Source organism: Bacillus rossius, chromosome 3 (assembly GCF_032445375.1).
Source record: "Bacillus rossius redtenbacheri isolate Brsri chromosome 3, Brsri_v3, whole genome shotgun sequence".
Taxonomy (NCBI): domain Eukaryota; kingdom Metazoa; phylum Arthropoda; class Insecta; order Phasmatodea; family Bacillidae; genus Bacillus; species Bacillus rossius.
The window spans coordinates 121050-143994 of NC_086332.1; the positions used below are offsets into that span (position 1 = coordinate 121050).

The window sequence follows — 22945 nt, forward strand, 5'->3', positions numbered from 1 at the left end:
TTCTTGATGATAACAAGTTTTATTTGTTAATTATATCCAGCACACAAACCTGTGGTTATATATATATTAGACATCTGCGAGCAGGGTTTTTATAAGTAGAGTTGAGTTCGAGTCGAGTTATAGGCAAAAACTCGTGAGTCCGAGTCAAGTCGAGCGAGTAGCATTTTTCACATATTAATTCAAAATCAGTGTACCAAAAAAAAAATTATTTTTTTTGTAACAGTAAAACCGTATTAAAAAAAATTCCTACTTACGAATATTTCCTGCATAATGGTAAAAAAATTAGAACTGGCACTATAAACAAATAAAATTTTAGAATTTTACACGTTTAATAAAAAATTTCCTGTTAATGAGTCTAACTCTAAATTTCTTGGTAACCTTGAGAATTGTATTAACAGGAATTTACAGTATGTTACAGAAATTTACGTAGTGAATTTGTGAAACTGCATTTAATTATAAATATTGTACAAACAAACTGTGGTTACAATAGAGTTTTTACACAAGAAAAATTTTGCAATCAGTTTATTACAATTTAAAATGAGGGAAGATTTTTACAAAATTATTTTAACAACTTTGGTTAGGTAAAAGTCTCTCATGCAAAAAAAATTAGTTGTTCCACATGTTGTGGCAAGAGATTCTCTCTCTTTAAAGTAACTGTATTTCCTGCAGAAGAAAACAGTCTCTCGCTTGCTACTTGTATAGCAGGATGTGGCTTCCATCTCAACACTCAAAACGTATTACTTTCACAACATAAAACCTGATTTTTGAAATCTTCTTTACGATTTTGCTCGCAAAAATATCCACGCTTAATTGCATTTAATTACACACAAATCCCGGTAGCGATCAGTTTTCAACTGCTGAAAAATAAATATATATATTTATTGATCCGGTAGTAGTTGAGATATTCCAACAAAATTGACCAAAATGTAATGTTTTTTAATTGTAATCATTGGAAACAACCATCACAACGTAAATAATTATTATTAGGTTTGCTATTGTAGTACATTATTTTGGTTTTTACAAACAAAACGAATAAATAGTTAGAAAGAAAATGTTGAATAAATCCGTAAAAGTTGGTACATTGAAGTTTGTTACTCCTAGTCACGTGGTCGATATATCAATGTATCGAACTTGTCAACAGAAACGTATCTGACTTGGCTTGGCCTATACTGAGTTAAGCATCACAAGATGATAAAATAATAAATATGTTTTTCAAATAGTATTTTCAGAGTACATCAATAATTAAAAAATAAAATTCAAATGTTTAGGATGCTGCTTTGCCAAAAATTTACAAACGTTTCCGTTTCAATATTTGCAAATTCACAGTCGCCAACTGCCTTTCCAAAATGTTCTATTGATGTAAACCGAGCATCTCCGAACATGCACGAAGACGGCAATCTTTTACAGAAACTTGGTTATGTTGCTTTAAAACTTATTTGACTATTTTATGTAAAAACAACATTTGCAACTCATTTCATGCAAGTTACATTAACGTTTTAAGGGTATAGATATTAAACTGAACTTAATTTTCGCATTCCAGTCACACACGTTTTGGTTCATGGCTGTATTGTTTACTGTGACACGTGGCTAACGAAAATAAGACAAGGTTGTTTACAATGCCAAATGAAGCATTATAATAAATAAACTTCACACTATTCACTTTAAACTTTTATTTCGTCGAAACGTTTCTGATTGTACGTTATTAAATGCAGCTCTGTTACCGTAAAATGCGGGAAATGCTTCCGCATAAAGCGGGAAAGATATACATTAATGCTATGAGGAAAATTACAGAAGTAAAAAAAAATTAATCACTGAAATTCGTAAATCACGGGTACGTAAAAATGAGGTGTTAGTGTATACGGTAGATCATGTTACATTATAAAGTAAAGGATAATAGTGTTGTAAGACTTTTATTCCGATATAATGAGAGTTGTTTTTTTTCTAAAGGTACAGTGCAAGAAAAGCTCGCTCGAATTTTGAGTTGTTGAAAAGCCACGAGCTCAAGTTCGAGTATTACTAAAAAACTCGACTCGAAACTCGAATTTCGAGTACTCGCAGGTGTCTAATATATATATATATATATGTATGTGTGTGGATGTAATGTATCAAGAGATTCCTCCTCAAAGAACAGAACAATATCCACTCACCTGGTGCTACTGCAGTTCTCCTGCCTTAAAGTATCACTCAGTAGTTGGTACACATGCGGGCGCACGTCAACCTGAGTCAGCGTCGCCACTGCTGCTAGTCCTTGCAGTGCCTTGGTCTTTAGCGCCACCGAAACGTCCCGACCCGCCTCGACGTACAACATCACAATGTCTGCTGTGACGTGTCCTGCACAACACAGTAAGTCACATGCACAGGCACTTGGTATACTTACATTTTTCATTATTGATTACACATGACTACCACAAGGTCTCAGATAGATTTTATTTGTAAAATACTTGAATATCCTCACTAATAACTTGTTACAATGAAATTATAATTATATAAAATAGGCTTTAAGTTTGACAGTCATATAAATAAACACAATTTGGTATGTTTCTTATGTGTACACGCACCAGCGCACACACACGCACACACACAGAAATATATATACATACATAAAACAGCTGGTACAGATATAACTGTAATCTTACATTACTTCTCAATGAATCCTTAAAAATGTAATGAAAATATTTTACAGACCCTGATCAAACGTGATATTTTTAACTTTTACTTATGTAAAGATATAAAATCCTTATATTTGTGTCATTTTATTTTGTTAAAATCTAATACAAATTTAATTTTAGCAAAAAAATTATTAAATTAATCTGAAAAAATGGTCAAATTCTATAAGTTAAAATAAACCCAAAAAATTACAGACACCTTTCCGTTGCAGGGATCTGATTCTTATTACCGATTGCTTCAATAATAAATAAATATATATATATATATATATATATATATATATATACACACACACACACACACATATATATATACTGGAAGTGTATGATCCCAATTATATTAAAAATATTCCCTAACACAACACAGCAGTAATTACACTTGATTTAAAATATTTTCATAAAGCTTCAACATTGCAAGAATCATTCAAAGAAAGTAAACACACTTATTGCCCAAAAAAGATTGGAGGTTAAATACCATTTTTATATGTATTGTGCAATAGTGCCACATTCATATGCTAAATGCCTATTATTTTCGTTTTTAGTTAACTAATAATAATTCTTGTTGGCCTGGTTATATTTATACTGTAAATTTTGTTGTTGCCTAACAAATTACTTTGTAATTACTAGTTAAACAGAAGTTCAAACTAGATTTGTTAATTTTATTTTTAACTAAATTAATTGGTCCCTAGTGGGTAGTGCGGCCTTGGTATAAGTACCGACCCTCTTGGGCTGTGTGCTCACTGTTGTGGATTCTTTCAACCTCGTGACAGTCATTCGGCCGGCTGGGCTCTCCGTGTGGTACGTACTCGGCAATGATGATTATCTTCCAGATTCTTGCTTGCGTGTGGTGGGCGCGCCGTAATCCTGTTTGACCCTAACGTAAATTGTTAACGTTCGCTTGGAGCCTTCAGCTCATTCATGGGTCATTATTTACTTCTTTGCTTTTCACGCCGAGTATGCTCCGTACCTTTAGCATGTAATAACGATGCTCACTAAGAGCCTAGCCACTATGCCGTCTATTTTGCTACCATTGTTTTATCTTTCTTATTATAGCAACGCGTCGCTGTTATTTGCCTTGTACGGTTTTGTGTTTTAAATGTATTTATTGCCCCTTTATTGCCGTGGGCTGTACTTACCCAAATCATTAAAATTATTATTGCATTGTACTCTTTTGGCTTGTATTAATATGCCATTAAAGAAAATAGTTCTTTTCTCTGCATTAACATCACTGGTCTGCAGTGCTTGTATTCGAATCAAGGATTCTGATTTACCTATGTTTGCTACTTAATGTACCTGCATGCTTTCATATAGTATATGCATACTTGTATTTATTGTGTTTGATACAAAATATTATATTTGCATTTCCATTTATACTCACGTAATAAAGAAGCTTATATTTTTGGTACTCGTGTGTTCAACACTACTTAGAACTTGCCATCATTCCTAATTTTAAGAACCCAATCATTTTCTCTGTGTTTTTGATATGTGCTTGGTGGAGTTAGGTCAAGGCCCCTCCACCTAGCTTCAAATGGACGAGCAAGAATCAAAGGTGCCATATTCGGAACTGTGTGCAGAGCTCTTGAATAATGAATCTGTATGTGCAGGAAGACATATCAGAGCAACATCTGTGTTTCACGAAGCAAGTGCTTTGAAATTAAAGAGCTTGACACATTTGCTAAGGCTAGCTGTGTGTCCCAACGACACAACCCCGCAGTCAACAAGAAAGAACTTCAGCAGCTAAAAGTTAGCTTGTTCCAACACAACACTTTTGTGAAAGAATTTGATGATCATGACACATGGGTAAGGTTGCTTTGAGTCCCAACGACGGTGTCCTGTGCTGTTGGTCGGCCAAAACTTCTGTAGCAGTAAGTTAGCCCCTTCTAACTCAGAACTTTGGTGGAAGTATTTAACAAGCTGAATGCAAGGGTCACAATTGAGTGTGTGTGTGTGTGTGTTAACAACTAGGTATTGTTCTGTTGGTAGCAAGAACATCATTCAAAAGTTCTCTCTTACACATTTTTTTGTTTCATATTTGCACTTTTCAAACTTCACTATAAAATTTTAAATTTCTACTTTTCAATGCTTCACTTTTTTTTTATCCATTCCCTTTTATTTATAAAAAAATAAATGGATGCATACACATCATACTTTCGACATATTTAGTGTCAGAAGCCATCTCCACCATATACACGCTATGGTCCTCGAATATTCCAGAATATTCTTGATCCTTCTGGTCTAGAACATTCTCGGTCATTACAGTACGTTCAGTGACAGTTGGTAGTTCGCAGCTGTTTGGTGGCCAGTAGTCACTTTGCAGGCACACACACACCAAACTGGAGAAATCCTGAACATTGTAGATGATTCTGAACACTTTGCAGAACTTGAGTCGAAATGCATGAAAATGCCCACCACCATCGCACAACAAACACAGTGCACAACAAGGAGTCGACGTTACTGCCACACACAAACACCAGTGTTCTCCAGGGGTAGTTGTGGCTGCCAGGTGAAATATACGGACAGACACGTCTATATACACACACACAGACAAACAATTTTTAAAATGGTAAAATATCAAAACTAATACAATTTACAAGCTGGTTATTAGCTAGTTTCTCTCTTTGTGACAATTTTGTACACAAATTGTTGCACTGTTGAACATAACTTAAGGGTTGTCTGGCACATTACTGATAATGCCTTTGGTCGATCATCCAGGGTGCCATCACGTGGAAGATCAAAGACCCAGTGGATCTCTGGATGACAGAGCCATAACACGGGTCCGTGTGGGTGCAAATATGTCAGACCACAGGACCTGTCCCGCCTTCAGCATGGGGCATGCTACTTACGGTTTACAAAAATATGTTTAATAATTCGCTTTCTACAGGACCCACATGCCCCAGTTGTGCTTTATTTTTGAACTCCAGAACAGAGGGAAGCTGTCTCCCCTCCTCACGGATATGCCCTTTTGTTGGAGTTTTTATGTTCAGTCATGTAATTCCAAAATAATTTTTTTTTTTTACTTGGATGGATTAGAGGAGAGTGATACGACATATTTTAATAGATGCCAATAGTTTCTACAGTCAATGTTTGGATAGCTGAGTAAACCTAGTGCCTTTTCTTATTTAATCATAAGTTATTTTAATCATAAATAATAAAAATAAGTACCAGTACTAACCATCAAATAAACATAAAAAATCAACGCAAATTTAAATAAAATAAACTTAGTTCAGCCATTAGATCTGATAACAGCACAATGAATGTCAACTTCATTAATGCAATAACAATAAAGTACTACCCTATAATTCTGCTTACAAAATAAAACACTTCAAAAACACCATCACCAGCTGTAACAGTTACACGCCATACTGTAGTAGTATATAAGTCAGCTTAGTTGGCCCTTAGGAACATGCATCGCTCTCTGGCAAAAAGAAAACAACAGGTACCTGAGGCCTGCGCTCCATGGGTCGTACAAGCAGACAGCAGAGCCGTGAGCGCCTGCAGCACACCCTCACGCTCCCTCGGCTCCGATCTCGCCCGCAGTTGCTCCACCCACAGCGGCACCACCTGCACGACACTGGTGCAGTCACTGCAGTTCCTCGTGCACCCTCCATTACACACTGCAGCACCACACACCACCAACCCTGTGTGTTTCCTGCAGCACACCCTCACGCTCCCTCGGCTCCGATCTCGCCCGCAGTTGCTCCACCCACTGCGGCACCACCTGAACGACACTGGTGCAGTCACTGCAGTTCCTCTTGCTCCCTCTATTACACACTGCAGCACTACACACCACCAACCCTGTGTGTTTCCTGCAGCAAACCCTCACGCTCCCTCGGCTCCGATCTCGCCCGCAGTTGCTCCACCCACTGCGGCACCACCTGTACGACACTGGTGCAGTCACTGCAGTTCCTCGTGCTCCCTCCATTACACACTGCAGCACCACACACCACCAACCCTGTGTGTTTCCTGCAAAACACCCTCACGCTCCCTCGGCTCCGATCTCACCCGCAGTTGCTCCACCCACTTCGGCACCACCTGCACGACACTGGTGCAGTCACTGCAGTTCCTCGTGCTCCCTCCATTACACACTGCAGCACCACACACCACCAACCCTGTGTGTTTCCTGCAGCACACCCTCACGCTCCCTCGGCTCCGATCTCGCCCGCAGTTGCTCCACCCACTGCGGCACCACCTGCACGACACTGGTGCAGTCACTGCAGTTCCTCGTGCTCCCTCCATTACACACTGCAGCACCACACACCACCAACCCTGTGTGTTTCCTGCAGCAAACCCTCACGCTCCCTCGGCTCCGATCTCGCCCGCAGTTGCTCCACCCACTGCGGCACCACCTGTACGACACTGGTGCAGTCACTGCAGTTCCTCGTGCTCCCTCCATTACACACTGCAGCACCACACACCACCAACCCTGTGTGTTTCCTGCAAAACACCCTCACGCTCCCTCGGCTCCGATCTCGCCCGCAGTTGCTCCACCCACTGTGGCACCACCTGCACGACACTGGTGCAGTCACTGCAGTTCCTAGCGCTCCCTCCATTACACACTGCAGCTCCACACACCACACACCACCAACCCTGTGTGTTTCCTGCAGCACACCCTCACGCTCCCTCGGCTCCGATCTCGCCCGCAGTTGCTCCACCCACTGTGGCACCACCTGCACAACACTGGTGCAGTCACTGCAGTTCCTCGTGCTCCCTCCATTACACACTGCAGCACCACACACCACCAACCCTGTGTGTTTCCTGCAGCACACCCTCACGCTCCCTCGGCTCCGATCTCGCCCGCAGTTGCTCCACCCACTGTGGCACCACCTGCACGACACTGGTGCAGTCACTGCAGTTCCTAGCGCTCCCTCCATTACACACTGCAGCACCACACACCACCAACCCTGTGTGTTTCCTGCAGCACACCCTCACGCTCCCTCGGCTCCGATCTCGCCCGCAGTTGCTCCACCCACTGCGGCACCACCTGTACAACACTGGTGCAGTCACTGCAGTTCCTCGTGCTCACTCCATTACACACTGCAGCACCACACACCACCAACCCTGTGTGTTTCCTGCAGCACACCCTCACGCTCCCTCGGCTCCGATCTCGCCCGCAGTTGCTCCACCCACTGTGGCACCACCTGCACGACACTGGTGCAGTCACTGCAGTTCCTAGCGCTCCCTCCATTACACACTGCAGCACCACACACCACCAACCCTGTGTGTTTCCTGCAGCACACCCTCACGCTCCCTCGGCTCCGATCTCGCCCGCAGTTGCTCCACCCACTGTGGCACCACCTGCACGACACTGGTGCAGTCACTGCAGTTCCTCGTGCTCCCTCCATTACACACTGCAGCACCACACACCACCAACCCTGTGTGTTTCCTGCAGCACACCCTCACGCTCCCTCGGCTCCGATCTCGCCCGCAGTTGCTCCACCCACTGTGGCACCACCTGCACGACACTGGTGCAGTCACTGCAGTTCCTAGCGCTCCCTCCATTACACACTGCAGCACCACACACCACCAACCCTGTGTGTTTCCTGCAGCACACCCTCACGCTCCCTCGGCTCCGATCTCGCCCGCAGTTGCTCCACCCACTGTGGCACCACCTTAACGACACTGGTGCAGTCACTGCAGTTCCTAGCGCTCCCTCCATTACACACTGCAGCACCACACACCACCAACCCTGTGTGTTTCCTGCAGCACACCCTCACGCTCCCTCGGCTCCGATCTCGCCCGCAGTTGCTCCACCCACTGTGGCACCACCTGCACGACACTGGTGCAGTCACTGCAGTTCCTAGCGCTCCCTCCATTACACACTGCAGCTCCACACACCACACACCACCAACCCTGTGTGTTTCCTGCAGCACACCCTCACGCTCCCTCGGCTCCGATCTCGCCCGCAGTTGCTCCACCCACTGTGGCACCACCTGCACGACACTGGTGCAGTCACTGCAGTTCCTAGCGCTCCCTCCATTACACACTGCAGCACCACACACCACCAACCCTGTGTGTTTCCTGCAGCAAACCCTCACGCTCCCTCGGCTCCGATCTCGCCCGCAGTTGCTCCACCCACTGTGGCACCACCTGCACGACACTGGTGCAGTCACTGCAGTTCCTAGCGCTCCCTCCATTACACACTGCAGCACCACACACCACCAACCCTGTGTGTTTCCTGCAGCACACCCTCACGCTCCCTCGGCTCCGATCTCGCCCGCAGTTGCTCCACCCACTGTGGCACCACCTGCACGACATTGGTGCAGTCACTGCAGTTCCTAGCGCTCCCTCCATTACACACTGCAGCTCCACACACCACAAACCACCAACCCTGTGTGTTTCCTGCAGCACACCCTCACGCTCCCTCGGCTCCGATCTCGCCCGCAGTTGCTCCACCCACTGTGGCACCACCTGCACAACACTGGTGCAGTCACTGCAGTTCCTCGTGCTCCCTCCATTACACACTGCAGCACCACACACCACCAACCCTGTGTGTTTCCTGCAGCACACCCTCACGCTCCCTCGGCTCCGATCTCGCCCGCAGTTGCTCCACCCACTGTGGCACCACCTGCACGACACTGGTGCAGTCACTGCAGTTCCTAGCGCTCCCTCCATTACACACTGCAGCACCACACACCACCAACCCTGTGTGTTTCCTGCAGCACACCCTCACGCTCCCTCGGCTCCGATCTCGCCCGCAGTTGCTCCACCCACTGCGGCACCACCTGTACAACACTGGTGCAGTCACTGCAGTTCCTCGTGCTCACTCCATTACACACTGCAGCACCACACACCACCAACCCTGTGTGTTTCCTGCAGCACACCCTCACGCTCCCTCGGCTCCGATCTCGCCCGCAGTTGCTCCACCCACTGTGGCACCACCTGCACGACACTGGTGCAGTCACTGCAGTTCCTAGCGCTCCCTCCATTACACACTGCAGCACCACACACCACCAACCCTGTGTGTTTCCTGCAGCACACCCTCACGCTCCCTCGGCTCCGATCTCGCCCGCAGTTGCTCCACCCACTGTGGCACCACCTGCACGACACTGGTGCAGTCACTGCAGTTCCTCGTGCTCCCTCCATTACACACTGCAGCACCACACACCACCAACCCTGTGTGTTTCCTGCAGCACACCCTCACGCTCCCTCGGCTCCGATCTCGCCCGCAGTTGCTCCACCCACTGTGCCACCACCTGCACGACACTGGTGCAGTCACTGCAGTTCCTAGCGCTCCCTCCATTACACACTGCAGCACCACACACCACCAACCCTGTGTGTTTCCTGCAGCACACCCTCACGCTCCCTCGGCTCCGATCTCGCCCGCAGTTGCTCCACCCACTGTGGCACCACCTTCACGACACTGGTGCAGTCACTGCAGTTCCTAGCGCTCCCTCCATTACACACTGCAGCACCACACACCACACACCACCAACCCTGTGTGTTTCCTGCAGCACACCCTCACGCTCCCTCGGCTCCGCAGTTGCTCCACCCACTGTGGCACCACCTGCACGACACTGGTGCAGTCACTGCAGTTCCTAGCGCTCCCTCCATTACACACTGCAGCTCCACACACCACACACCACCAACCCTGTGTGTTTCCTGCAGCACACCCTCACGCTCCCTCTGCTCCGATCTCGCCCGCAGTTGCTCCACCCACTGTGGCACCACCTGCACGACACTGGTGCAGTCACTGCAGTTCCTAGCGCTCCCTCCATTACACACTGCAGCACCACACACCACCAACCCTGTGTGTTTCCTGCAGCACACCCTCACGCTCCCTCGGCTCCGATCTCGCCCGCAGTTGCTCCACCCACTGTGGCACCACCTGCACGACATTGGTGCAGTCACTGCAGTTCCTAGCGCTCCCTCCATTACACACTGCAGCTCCACACACCACACACCACCAACCCTGTGTGTTTCCTGCAGCACACCCTCACGCTCCCTCGGCTCCGATCTCGCCCGCAGTTGCTCCACCCACTGAGGCACCACCTGCACGACACTGGTGCAGTCACTGCAGTTCCTAGCGCTCCCTCCATTACACACTGCAGCTCCACACACCACACACCACCAACCCTGTGTGTTTCCTGCAGCACACCCTCACGCTCCCTCGGCTCCGATCTCGCCCGCAGTTGTTCCACCCACTGAGGCACCACCTGTACAACACTGGTGCAGTCACTGCAGTTCCTAGCGCTCCCTCCATTACACACTGCAGCTCCACACACCACACACCACCAACCCTGTGTGTTTCCTGCAGCACACCCTCACGCTCCCTCGGCTCCGATCTCGACCGCAGTTGCTCCACCCACTGAGGCACCACCTGTACAACACTGGTGCAGTCACTGCAGTTCCTCGTGCTCCCTCCATTACACACTGCAGCACCACACACCACCAACCCTGTGTGTTTCCTGCAGCACACCCTCACGCTCCCTCGGCTCCGATCTCGCCCGCAGTTGCTCCACCCACTGTGGCACCACCTGCACGACATTGGTGCAGTCACTGCAGTTCCTAGCGCTCCCTCCATTACCCACTGCAGCACCACACACCACCAACCCTGTGTGTTTCCTGCAGCACACCCTCACGCTCCCTCGGCTCCGATCTCGCCCGCAGTTGCTCCACCCACTGTGGCACCACCTGCACGACACTGGTGCAGTCACTGCAGTTCCTAGCGCTCCCTCCATTACACACTGCAGCTCCACACACCACACACCACCAACCCTGTGTGTTTCCTGCAGCACACCCTCACGCTCCCTCGGCTCCGATCTCGCCCGCAGTTGCTCCACCCACTGCGGCACCACCTGCACAACACTGCTGCAGTCACTGCAGTTCCTAGCGCTCCCTCCATTACACACTGCAGCACCACACACCACCAACCCTGTGTGTTTCCTGCAGCACACCCTCACGCTCCCTCGGCTCCGATCTCGCCCGCAGTTGCTCCACCCACTGTGGCACCACCTGCACGACACTGGTGCAGTCACTGCAGTTCCTAGCGCTCCCTCCATTACACACTGCAGCTCCACACACCACACACCACCAACCCTGTGTGTTTCCTGCAGCACACCCTCACGCTCCCTCGGCTCCGATCTCGCCCGCAGTTGCTCCACCCACTGCGGCACCACCTGCACAACACTGCTGCAGTCACTGCAGTTCCTAGCGCTCCCTCCATTACACACTGCAGCACCACACACCACCAACCCTGTGTGTTTCCTGCAGCACACCCTCACGCTCCCTCGGCTCCGATCTCGCCCGCAGTTGCTCCACCCACTGTGGCACCACCTGCACGACACTGGTGCAGTCACTGCAGTTCCTAGCGCTCCCTCCATTACACACTGCAGCTCCACACACCACACACCACCAACCCTGTGTGTTTCCTGCAGCACACCCTCACGCTCCCTCGGCTCCGATCTCGCCTGCAGTTGCTCCACCCACTGAGGCACCACCTGTACAACACTGGTGCAGTCACTGCAGTTCCTCTTGCTCCCTCTATTACACACTGCAGCACTACACACCACCAACCCTGTGTGTTTCCTGCAGCAAACCCTCACGCTCCCTCGGCTCCGATCTCGCCCGCAGTTGCTCCACCCACTGCGGCACCACCTGTACGACACTGGTGCAGTCACTGCAGTTCCTCGTGCTCCCTCCATTACACACTGCAGCACCACACACCACCAACCCTGTGTGTTTCCTGCAAAACACCCTCACGCTCCCTCGGCTCCGATCTCACCCGCAGTTGCTCCACCCACTGCGGCACCACCTGCACGACACTGGTGCAGTCACTGCAGTTCCTCGTGCTCCCTCCATTACACACTGCAGCACCACACACCACCAACCCTGTGTGTTTCCTGCAGCACACCCTCACGCTCCCTCGGCTCCGATCTCGCCCGCAGTTGCTCCACCCACTGCGGCACCACCTGCACGACACTGGTGCAGTCACTGCAGTTCCTCGTGCTCCCTCCATTACACACTGCAGCACCACACACCACCAACCCTGTGTGTTTCCTGCAGCAAACCCTCACGCTCCCTCGGCTCCGATCTCGCCCGCAGTTGCTCCACCCACTGCGGCACCACCTGTACGACACTGGTGCAGTCACTGCAGTTCCTCGTGCTCCCTCCATTACACACTGCAGCACCACACACCACCAACCCTGTGTGTTTCCTGCAAAACACCCTCACGCTCCCTCGGCTCCGATCTCGCCCGCAGTTGCTCCACCCACTGTGGCACCACCTGCACGACACTGGTGCAGTCACTGCAGTTCCTAGCGCTCCCTCCATTACACACTGCAGCTCCACACACCACACACCACCAACCCTGTGTGTTTCCTGCAGCACACCCTCACGCTCCCTCGGCTCCGATCTCGCCCGCAGTTGCTCCACCCACTGTGGCACCACCTGCACAACACTGGTGCAGTCACTGCAGTTCCTCGTGCTCCCTCCATTACACACTGCAGCACCACACACCACCAACCCTGTGTGTTTCCTGCAGCACACCCTCACGCTCCCTCGGCTCCGATCTCGCCCGCAGTTGCTCCACCCACTGTGGCACCACCTGCACGACACTGGTGCAGTCACTGCAGTTCCTAGCGCTCCCTCCATTACACACTGCAGCACCACACACCACCAACCCTGTGTGTTTCCTGCAGCACACCCTCACGCTCCCTCGGCTCCGATCTCGCCCGCAGTTGCTCCACCCACTGCGGCACCACCTGTACAACACTGGTGCAGTCACTGCAGTTCCTCGTGCTCACTCCATTACACACTGCAGCACCACACACCACCAACCCTGTGTGTTTCCTGCAGCACACCCTCACGCTCCCTCGGCTCCGATCTCGCCCGCAGTTGCTCCACCCACTGTGGCACCACCTGCACGACACTGGTGCAGTCACTGCAGTTCCTAGCGCTCCCTCCATTACACACTGCAGCACCACACACCACCAACCCTGTGTGTTTCCTGCAGCACACCCTCACGCTCCCTCGGCTCCGATCTCGCCCGCAGTTGCTCCACCCACTGTGGCACCACCTGCACGACACTGGTGCAGTCACTGCAGTTCCTAGCGCTCCCTCCATTACACACTGCAGCTCCACACACCATTAACCACCAACCCTGTGTGTTTCCTGCAGCACACCCTCACGCTCCCTCGGCTCCGATCTCGCCCGCAGTTGCTCCACCCACTGCGGCACCACCTGCACGACACTGGTGCAGTCACTGCAGTTCCTAGCGCTCCCTCCATTACACACTGCAGCTCCACACACCACACACCACCAACCCTGTGTGTTTCCTGCAGCACACCCACACGCTCCCTCGGCTCCGATCTCGCCCGCAGTTGCTCCACCCACTGAGGCACCACCTGTACAACACTGGTGCAGTCACTGCAGTTCCTCGTGCTCCCTCCATTACACACAGCAGCACCACACACCACCAACCCTGTGTGTTTCCTGCAGCACACCCTCACGCTCCCTCGGCTCGGATCTCGCCCGCAGTTGCTCCACCCACTGTGGCACCACCTGCACGACACTAGTGCAGTCATTGCAGTTCCTCGTGCTCCCTCCATTACACACTGCAGCTCCACACACCACCAACCCTGTGTGTTTCCTGCAGCACACCCTCACGCTCCCTCGGCTCCGATCTCGCCCGCAGTTGCTCCACCCACTGTGGCACCACCTGCACGACACTGGTGCAGTCACTGCAGTTCCTAGCGCTCCCTCCATTACACAAGACAGCTCCACACACCACACACCACCAACCCTGTGTGTTTCCTGCAGCACACCCTTTCGCTCCCTCGGCTCCGATCTCACCCGCAGTTGCTCCACCCACTGTGGCACCACCTGCACGACACTGGTGCAGTCACTGCAGTTCCTAGCGCTCCCTCCATTACACACTGCAGCACTACACACCACCAACCCTGTGTGTTTCCTGCAGCACACCCTCACGCTCCCTCGGCTCCGATCTCGCCCGCAGTTGCTCCACCCACTGTGGCACCACCTGCACGACACTGGTGCAGTCACTGCAGTTCCTAGCGCTCCCTCCATTACACACTGCAGCTCCACACACCACACACCACCAACCCTGTGTGTTTCCTGCAGCACACCCTCACGCTCCCTCGGCTCCGATCTCGCCCGCAGTTGCTCCACCCACTGTGGCACCACCTGCACGACACTGGTGCAGTCACTGCAGTTCCTAGCGCTCCCTCCATTACACACTGCAGCACTACACACCACCAACCCTGTGTGTTTCCTGCAGCACACCCTCACGCTCCCTCGGCTCCGATCTCGCCCGCAGTTGCTCCACCCACTGTGGCACCACCTGCACGACACTGGTGCAGTCACTGCAGTTCCTAGCGCTCCCTCCATTACACACTGCAGCTCCACACACCACACACCACCAACCCTGTGTGTTTCCTGCAGCACACCCTCACGCTCCCTCGGCTCCGATCTCGCCCGCAGTTGCTCCACCCACTGTGGCACCACCTGCACGACACTGGTGCAGTCACTGCAGTTCCTAGCGTTCCCTCCATTACACACTGCAGCTCCACACACCATTAACCACCAACCCTGTGTGTTTCCTGCAGCACACCCTCACGCTCCCTCGGCTCCGATCTCGCCCGCAGTTGCTCCACCCACTGTGGCACCACCTGCACGACACTGGTGCAGTCACTGCAGTTCCTAGCGCTCCCTCCATTACACACTGCAGCTCCACACACCACACACCACCAACCCTGTGTGTTTCCTGCAGCACACCCTCACGCTCCCTCGGCTCCGATCTCGCCCGCAGTTGCTCCACCCACTGAGGCACCACCTGTACAACACTGGTGCAGTCACTGCAGTTCCTCGTGCTCCCTCCATTACACACTGCAGCACCACACACCACCAACCCTGTGTGTTTCCTGCAGCACACCCTCACGCTCCCTCGGCTCGGATCTCGCCCGCAGTTGCTCCACCCACTGTGGCACCACCTGCACGACACTAGTGCAGTCACTGCAGTTCCTCGTGCTCCCTCCATTACACACTGCAGCTCCACACACCACCAACTCTGTGTGTTTCCTGCAGCACACCCTCACGCTCCCTCGGCTCCGATCTCGCCCGCAGTTGCTCCACCCACTGTGGCACCACCTGCACGACACTGGTGCAGTCACTGCAGTTCCTAGCGCTCCCTCCATTACACACTGCAGCACCACACACCACCAACCCTGTGTGTTTCCTGCAGCACACCCTCACGCTCCCTCGGCTCCGAGCTCGCCCGCAGTTGCTCCACCCACTGAGGCACCACCTGTACAACACTGGTGCAGTCACTGCAGTTCCTCGTGCTCCCTCCATTACACACTGCAGCACCACACACCACCAACCCTGTGTGTTTCCTGCAGCACACCCTCACGCTCCCTCGGCTCCGATCTCGCCCGCAGTTGCTCCACCCACTGCGGCACCACCTGCACGACACTGGTGCAGTCACTGCAGTTCCTAGCGCTCCCTCCATTACACACTGCAGCTCCACACACCACACACCACCAACCCTGTGTGTTTCCTGCAGCACACCCTCACGCTCCCTCGGCTCCGATCTCGCCCGCAGTTGCTCCACCCACTGCGGCACCACCTGCACGACACTGGTGCAGTCACTGCAGTTCCTAGCGCTCCCTCCATTACACACTGCAGCACCACACACCACCAACCCTGTGTGTTTCCTGCAGCACACCCTCACGCTCCCTCGGCTCCGATCTCGCCCGCAGTTGCTCCACCCACTGCGGCACCACCTGCACGACACTGGTGCAGTCACTGCAGTTCCTAGCGCTCCCTCCATTACACACTGCAGCACCACACACCACCAACCCTGTGTGTTTCCTGCAGCACACCCTCACGCTTCCTCGGCTCCGATCTCGCCCGCAGTTGCTCCACCCACTGTGGCACCACTTGCACGACACTGGTGCAGTCACTGCAGTTCCTAGCGCTCCCTCCATTACACACTGCAGCACCACACACCACCAACCCTGTGTGTTTCCTGCAGCACACCCTCACGCTCCCTCGGCTCCGATCTCGCTAGCAGTTGCTCCACCCACTGTGGCACCACCTTAACGACACTGGTGCAGTCACTGCAGTTCCTCGGGGTACCTGCATTACACACTGCAGCTCCACACACCACCAACCCTGTGTGTTTCCTGCAGCACACCCTCACGCTCCCTCGGCTCCGATCTCGCCCGCAGTTGCTCCACCCACTGTGGCACCACCTGCACGACACTGGTGCAGTCACTGCAGTTCCTCGTGCTCCCTCCATTACACACTGCAGCTCCCCACACCACACACCACCAACCCTGTGTGTTTCCTGCAGCACACCCTCACGCTCCCTCGGCTCCGATCTCGCCCGCAGTTGCTCCACCCACTGTGGCACCACCTGCACGACACTGGTGCAGTCACTGCAGTTCCTAGCGCTCCTTCCATTACACACTGCAGCTCCACACACCACACACCACCAACCCTGTGTGTTTCCTGCAGCACACCCTCACGCTCCCTCGGCTCCGATCTCGCTAGCAGTTGCTCCACCCACTGTGGCACCACCTGCACGACACTGGTGCAGTCACTGCAGTTCCTCGTGCTCCCTCCATTACACACTGCAGCTCCCCACACCACACACCCTGTGTGTTTCCTGCAGCACACCCTCACGCTCCCTCGGCTCCGATCTCGCCCGCAGTTGCTCCACCCACTGTGGCACCACCTGCACGACACTGGTGCAGTCACTGCAGTTCCTAGCGCTCCCTCCATTACACACTGCAGCTCCACACACCACACACCACCAACCCTGTGTGTTTCCTGCAGCACACCCTCACGCTCCCTCGGCTCCGATCTCGCTAGCAGTTGCTCCACCCACTGTGGCACCAGCTGCACGACACTGGTGCAGTCACTGCAGTTCCTCGTGCTCCCTCCATTACACACTGCAGCACCACACACCACCAACCCTGTGTGTTTCCTGCAGCACACCCTCACGCTCCCTCGGCTCCGATCTCGCCCGCAGTTGCTCCATTAACTGCGGCACACCCACCACGGTTTACTGTTTTAAACCACAATGTTTTAAAACACAGTTTTAATCTATGTTTAAACTAAGTAGTTTTTATAAAATATATACAGCTTTTTACTTAGTGTATTTTTTAATAGAATATGTTAATTTGTTTAATGAAAGTTTAACAAGTCTCTGATAACAACAAAAATTTAGTCATTAATGCTTCTTGCGATTTACAGGAACAAAAATTGATACACTATTCAGTGGCGTAGCGTGGGTGGGGCGGAGGGGGCGGCCCGCCCCGGGCGGCAGCCCGCGGGGGCGGGTCGCCGGTGAAGCGGGTTGAGATCTGATCTATGATTCATTCATTACCTGTGTTAGACACACTATAATGTTCCATTTTTATCTAAAATTTTGCGCACCAACAATTTTTTAATATTTATTTAAACGAAAAACTGCGAAATCACTGACAGAGCTCTTTATAACGTTTATTTGTTTACATACGAACGGCAACATCGCATCACGCCGCGCCGCCCGGCGCGCGCGAGCCGAGTTGAGCGGCACCCCTTATTATGTTAATTACTCATACAAAATATTTTGTTTCAAGCGTCGGCCCGTGTCGATGCCTCTCTTTCGCACTCATTGAATTTAGTACTACGCATTGTACTGTAAAGTTTGACCTTAACCCAAGGCAAACCAAACAACTTCCGCAAACTGGGACACAGTAAAACTCATATATTGGCCCGTACCGCGAGCGCAGGTAAACCCAAAAAAATATTAAAATCCAAACTAATAGCAGGCTTAAAAAATACTAATAAGGTTGCGAACAGTGAGAGGAGGCAGCAAGTTAAAAAGACGCAAAATTTATATGACAACATTTAATAAATAAATATATATATGTATCATAAAATCGTTTCATCACAAATCGGTGCATCCATCATAAAATACATACTCTATTACTACTTATAAAAAATAGCTATATAATAATACTAAAAAAATACTTTAACAATTCCCCCGAAAAATTATAATTTGATCATATACTTCGGAGCTCCGAAAATTAAATATAATTACCAAAAAGGCATTAAAAATATATAAGAACATAACTCCGCTATACTATCAAACTTGACTATATTGTCGATTGAACAAGAATTGGCTGCTAATATTGATTTTGACAAAGTTATTTCTGACTTCGCTGCTCATAAGGCCCGTAGAATCCGCTTGTAAAACCGCTCATCCTATTTTAACTTCAATAAAAGGTACCTCATTGCATGTGAAATTTAATTTTAATTAAGCACCTATAGAATGGGGGCGGCAAAATGGGTTTCCCGCCCCAGGCGCCGAGATGGCACGCTACGCCACTGACACTACTCAAGAATGTACCATTTCAATTATCTGGAGTGGCAAAAAGTGGGATAATGCATGTCTTTCATTTGAGGAAGTAAAGAAGTAGTCAAGATAAGTTGTCAGGGCCAAAGTAGATAAATGTGGCACTGAACTTTAGGGTTGTAACGTTCCATAACTCCTGCCACCTGCTAATAATAACACTTTAACTAAGAATGTGCTAGGTTGTTTGCATGAATTTTTTTAAGGTCAATAAATATTTTTATAACCATGTTTTATTTATTATCTTAGCCATTTAAGATACTCTGTTCATGTTAAAAAAAAATCTTAATCAATAGTTACTTATTTTGGTTATTTTTTATATAGAGTTGTTATTTTTGCAATTTTGTTGCAATTTTTTAATTGGTTAAATTAGCATGTATTAATTACAATTTTAACATTTGCCACAATGTCTTATTTAGTGCACTGCAAAATTCAATAAGGTTTATAAAGAAAAACAGGGGTGCGTCACCCTGGTGTCAATGCGTTATTTTTCGTTATCTTTAAAAGATTTGTGCAATGAGAGTGCATGACTTGATGTAAGTTTTTGGACATACGCCATTGCTAATAACTTTTTCTGTTGAAGAAAAAATAAAAAATAAAAATTAAGAAATATATAAATAAAAATACCCAAAAAAAAGACAAAAAAACACAAAATTAAGCAAAAAATTGCTGTTGTCAACAAGGATATAAACACCACAAAATATTCCGTATCAAGAATATGGTCAACAAACAAAGAAAAACAAAGAAAAATATACTAAGAGAATGAAAAAAAAACCACAAATGATGACGAGACAGAAATATTGGACCCAAAAAATTCAGCACAATGGTTGAAACAAAACAAAAACACGACAAAACGAAAAGACGAAACAAACACAGTAGTTTTCCAAAACAGAATAGAACGATAAAAAACCACCACAAATGATGACAACACAAAAATATTGAACCCAAAATAATTCAGCACAACAGTTGAAAAGAGACAATAACACGACAAAACGAAAAGACGAAACGAACACAATAGTTTTACCAAAACAGAAACCAGCGACGTTTCGGGAACTGCTATCTACTCCCGTCCTCAGGCAGACGGACTGAGTCGCACCTGTGTTTCCGTACCATGCATCTGTTTAAATAATACAATATTTAAATATATTTTTATACGTACCTGTTTTGAGAGTACTAACTATGAGCATTTTTCATATTGTAACAAGTTTTTATAAAATATGTCATGCATGTGTATTAAGTAATTTTCATAAATTAATAAAGCCACATAAAAAAATTATAAATAAAAATTACCAGAAACCATTAAATTTTAATAAAAATCTCCAGTTCAGAATGTCTCCACAAACAATTGCACGATGAGAAACTAACACAACTACAGCAAGCTAAAAGAAGAAATGACTACTGACCTCGGAAGCAACGATGTGACATGCATTAGCCGACACCACGCTCACAGCCACGATCAGGCCAACTGCCGGTGCAAACAGGTTCAACTGTGCGTCGCAGATACAGGAGTCTGTTGCTGAAATAAAACACACACACTGGCTACTACTGGGACCATATCGTCTAGATACCTCTTGTACTTGCAAACACTCTCAGCTCTCAGTCAATAAATATGTCCATCACTGTGATAAAGCACACATAATGATGACAATTTTCTTCTAAATTGTATTTTTAGTCTCCTATCCTCCTGGAAAGCCTGTTGAAGCATTTGGTAGGCTTCTGTTTTTTTTTTTTAACAGGAAACTAAATTTCAAACACACACTTTGTTCTTTTAAATATCCCATAATGGCATTGCAAGTGGAACACGAGAACATTGAGAGAAAAAAAATACTACGATCAAATGTTAACCTACAAACTAATGCCGTCTGGGCAGCTGTTTAGTGAAGGTAGGTCTCTACTGATCCCATCCGTCGGTGCTCCTCCAACCTGCACAGGTCGCTATGGCACATCGCCGCCTCGCCCAGGCATGTGTAACTAGAACGCACCCCAGCGCAGCACAGGCAAGCCAGTGCAATGCCACGAACGCAAGCCACCGCTGGCATATCGTTTGTTGCCCGAGCTGCAATCAACCAGTGTTGTTGCACCTCATTAATGTTGTTATAATTTTAATCAAGCAATTACCAAACAATGTTTTTCACAAGAACAGACTCTAATGAATAGATGACAAATTGTGTCTTAATGCAATTAGGCTGAGGACACGGATTGCATTACTCTTTTGTGCAAGACACGCTATTGCAGGAACCGGGCTGCGGAAGTACGCGAAAACCACAGCCTCGGTCAGTTCATCACATTCAAGCAGACCAGGCACGTACCATCCTAACGGGACCCTTCAACTTTTGTTCAACAACTTCATCACTACAATAGCTTAAGTTTCTGAATTCTTCTGCTGCAGGTCCTGTGGGTAGTCTGCATGGCCGGATTGAACTCACGGGCCAAGTAATTTAAGTGTGTGTGCCCATGAACGAGCATATTCTAACTAATTTTAAATTTTTAGTCTGGATGCAAGTCACAGCCCAGACCTCACTGATTAGAATCTAGTCGCCAAGACGTTCCTTGCTTTGACAGTGCAGGGCTACCAATTAGCCGAAAAGTGTCACCAAGTCTTTTCATTTAATACGGCCCAAGGACTTTCGGGGCACGTGCTTTGTTCCGTACACGTGACGTAAACATAGTTTATGACCTTGTGCTATGTTAGGCAACTAAGCTTAATAGTAATAATCACCCATGTATCGAAGAGTTCTTTTGTATTGACTTTTTGTGTTTTAGGGTATTGTATTTTGCGGCATAACCATTGAAGGATGGTCGCTACTTGTAATTTGTAGAGTAATCTGTAGAGACCTGAAAAAAGGGAGGTTATTTTTTCTTAAAAGCGGTGTTATTTTTTACAAAATTCGCAACAAAAAGCGAGGTTATTATTTTTATTTTTTTCATTTTTATTTGACGGCATTTAAAGGTCAAACCGTAAACTAATGTTTATAAATAACTTTACAGAAATTTTGTTTTGTAAGTAATTGTTTTATCCTATTTTTAAAAAAAAGTAAATGTTCATAAATATTCAAATTATAAATCAGGAATTCAGTCATCAAATGACAGCATAGTGAACACTTCAACATTTCTTTCTTTCAGGTTTTGCCTTCTGTCTGTGACAACTAAGTTGTAGTGACTAAGTAAACGTTCACTGTAAACATTGTTTGTCGGTCTGTAAACAGCACGGAGGGCTGCTAATGCAAAATTATGGTAATTTATACTTTGAGAAGTCAGCACTTTCAACATATCTACATGATTTTCAGTCTTGCAAATCTCTTGCACATCTTCTTTCAGGGCTTCGTAACCCTTGAAAAGTTCAGTGTTCTGAAAATTACTGAGTTCAGGAATGGATTTCATTACTGAAATAACATCTTCTGTCTTGTTAAGGATGATGTTCTTTGGGTTGAAACACTTATTTAAAGCCTTAAATACTGCCGCAGAAGGGTCATTGTTCAACAACATTTGCATTTTGTCCATGCTCAAAGCTGTAGCCTTTTGGCATTCGTGCCTAGCACGAGCTTGGTCACTAGTATTTAAGTTACGGGTAGCATTTTCAAAAGCAGAACAAATCACACCCTTTGATACACACTCAAAATCTTTACGGATACACTCAACATCACCATACAGAGTATGACCTGTTGTATACTTTGAACCTTCAAGTTTGGTCAGAAGGTTCACGAGATCAGCTGCATGATGTCTGATGAACACACACTGAGCTAAAATAATGTTAACATCCTTGTCAGATAATGAAGACAAGTACCTGATACCAGCATTACCCACCTCCTGAAGCTCATACCCCCTGAAAAATGCAATTATGTGAACAAAGTTCTCAGCCAGATAAAACACAGACTTGAACCAGGAATTCCAGCGAGTTATGACAGGCACTGGAAATGGC

General features: G+C 48.5%; 1 protein-coding gene across 2 annotated transcripts in view; it reads right to left on the reverse strand.

The window, feature by feature from the left end:
- Nucleotides 1-22945, reverse strand: part of LOC134530043 (MMS19 nucleotide excision repair protein homolog) — a 125996-nt gene that overhangs the window by 80839 nt on the left and 22212 nt on the right. For both annotated transcript variants that reach the window (XM_063364579.1, XM_063364580.1), the window contains exons 7-9: nucleotides 20430-20542; nucleotides 6107-6227; nucleotides 2148-2331 (exon numbers count right to left, since the gene is read on the reverse strand). In XM_063364579.1, the coding sequence (XP_063220649.1) occupies nucleotides 2148-2331; nucleotides 6107-6227; nucleotides 20430-20542 (418 nt within the window). The remainder of the gene's footprint in view (nucleotides 1-2147; nucleotides 2332-6106; nucleotides 6228-20429; nucleotides 20543-22945) is intronic.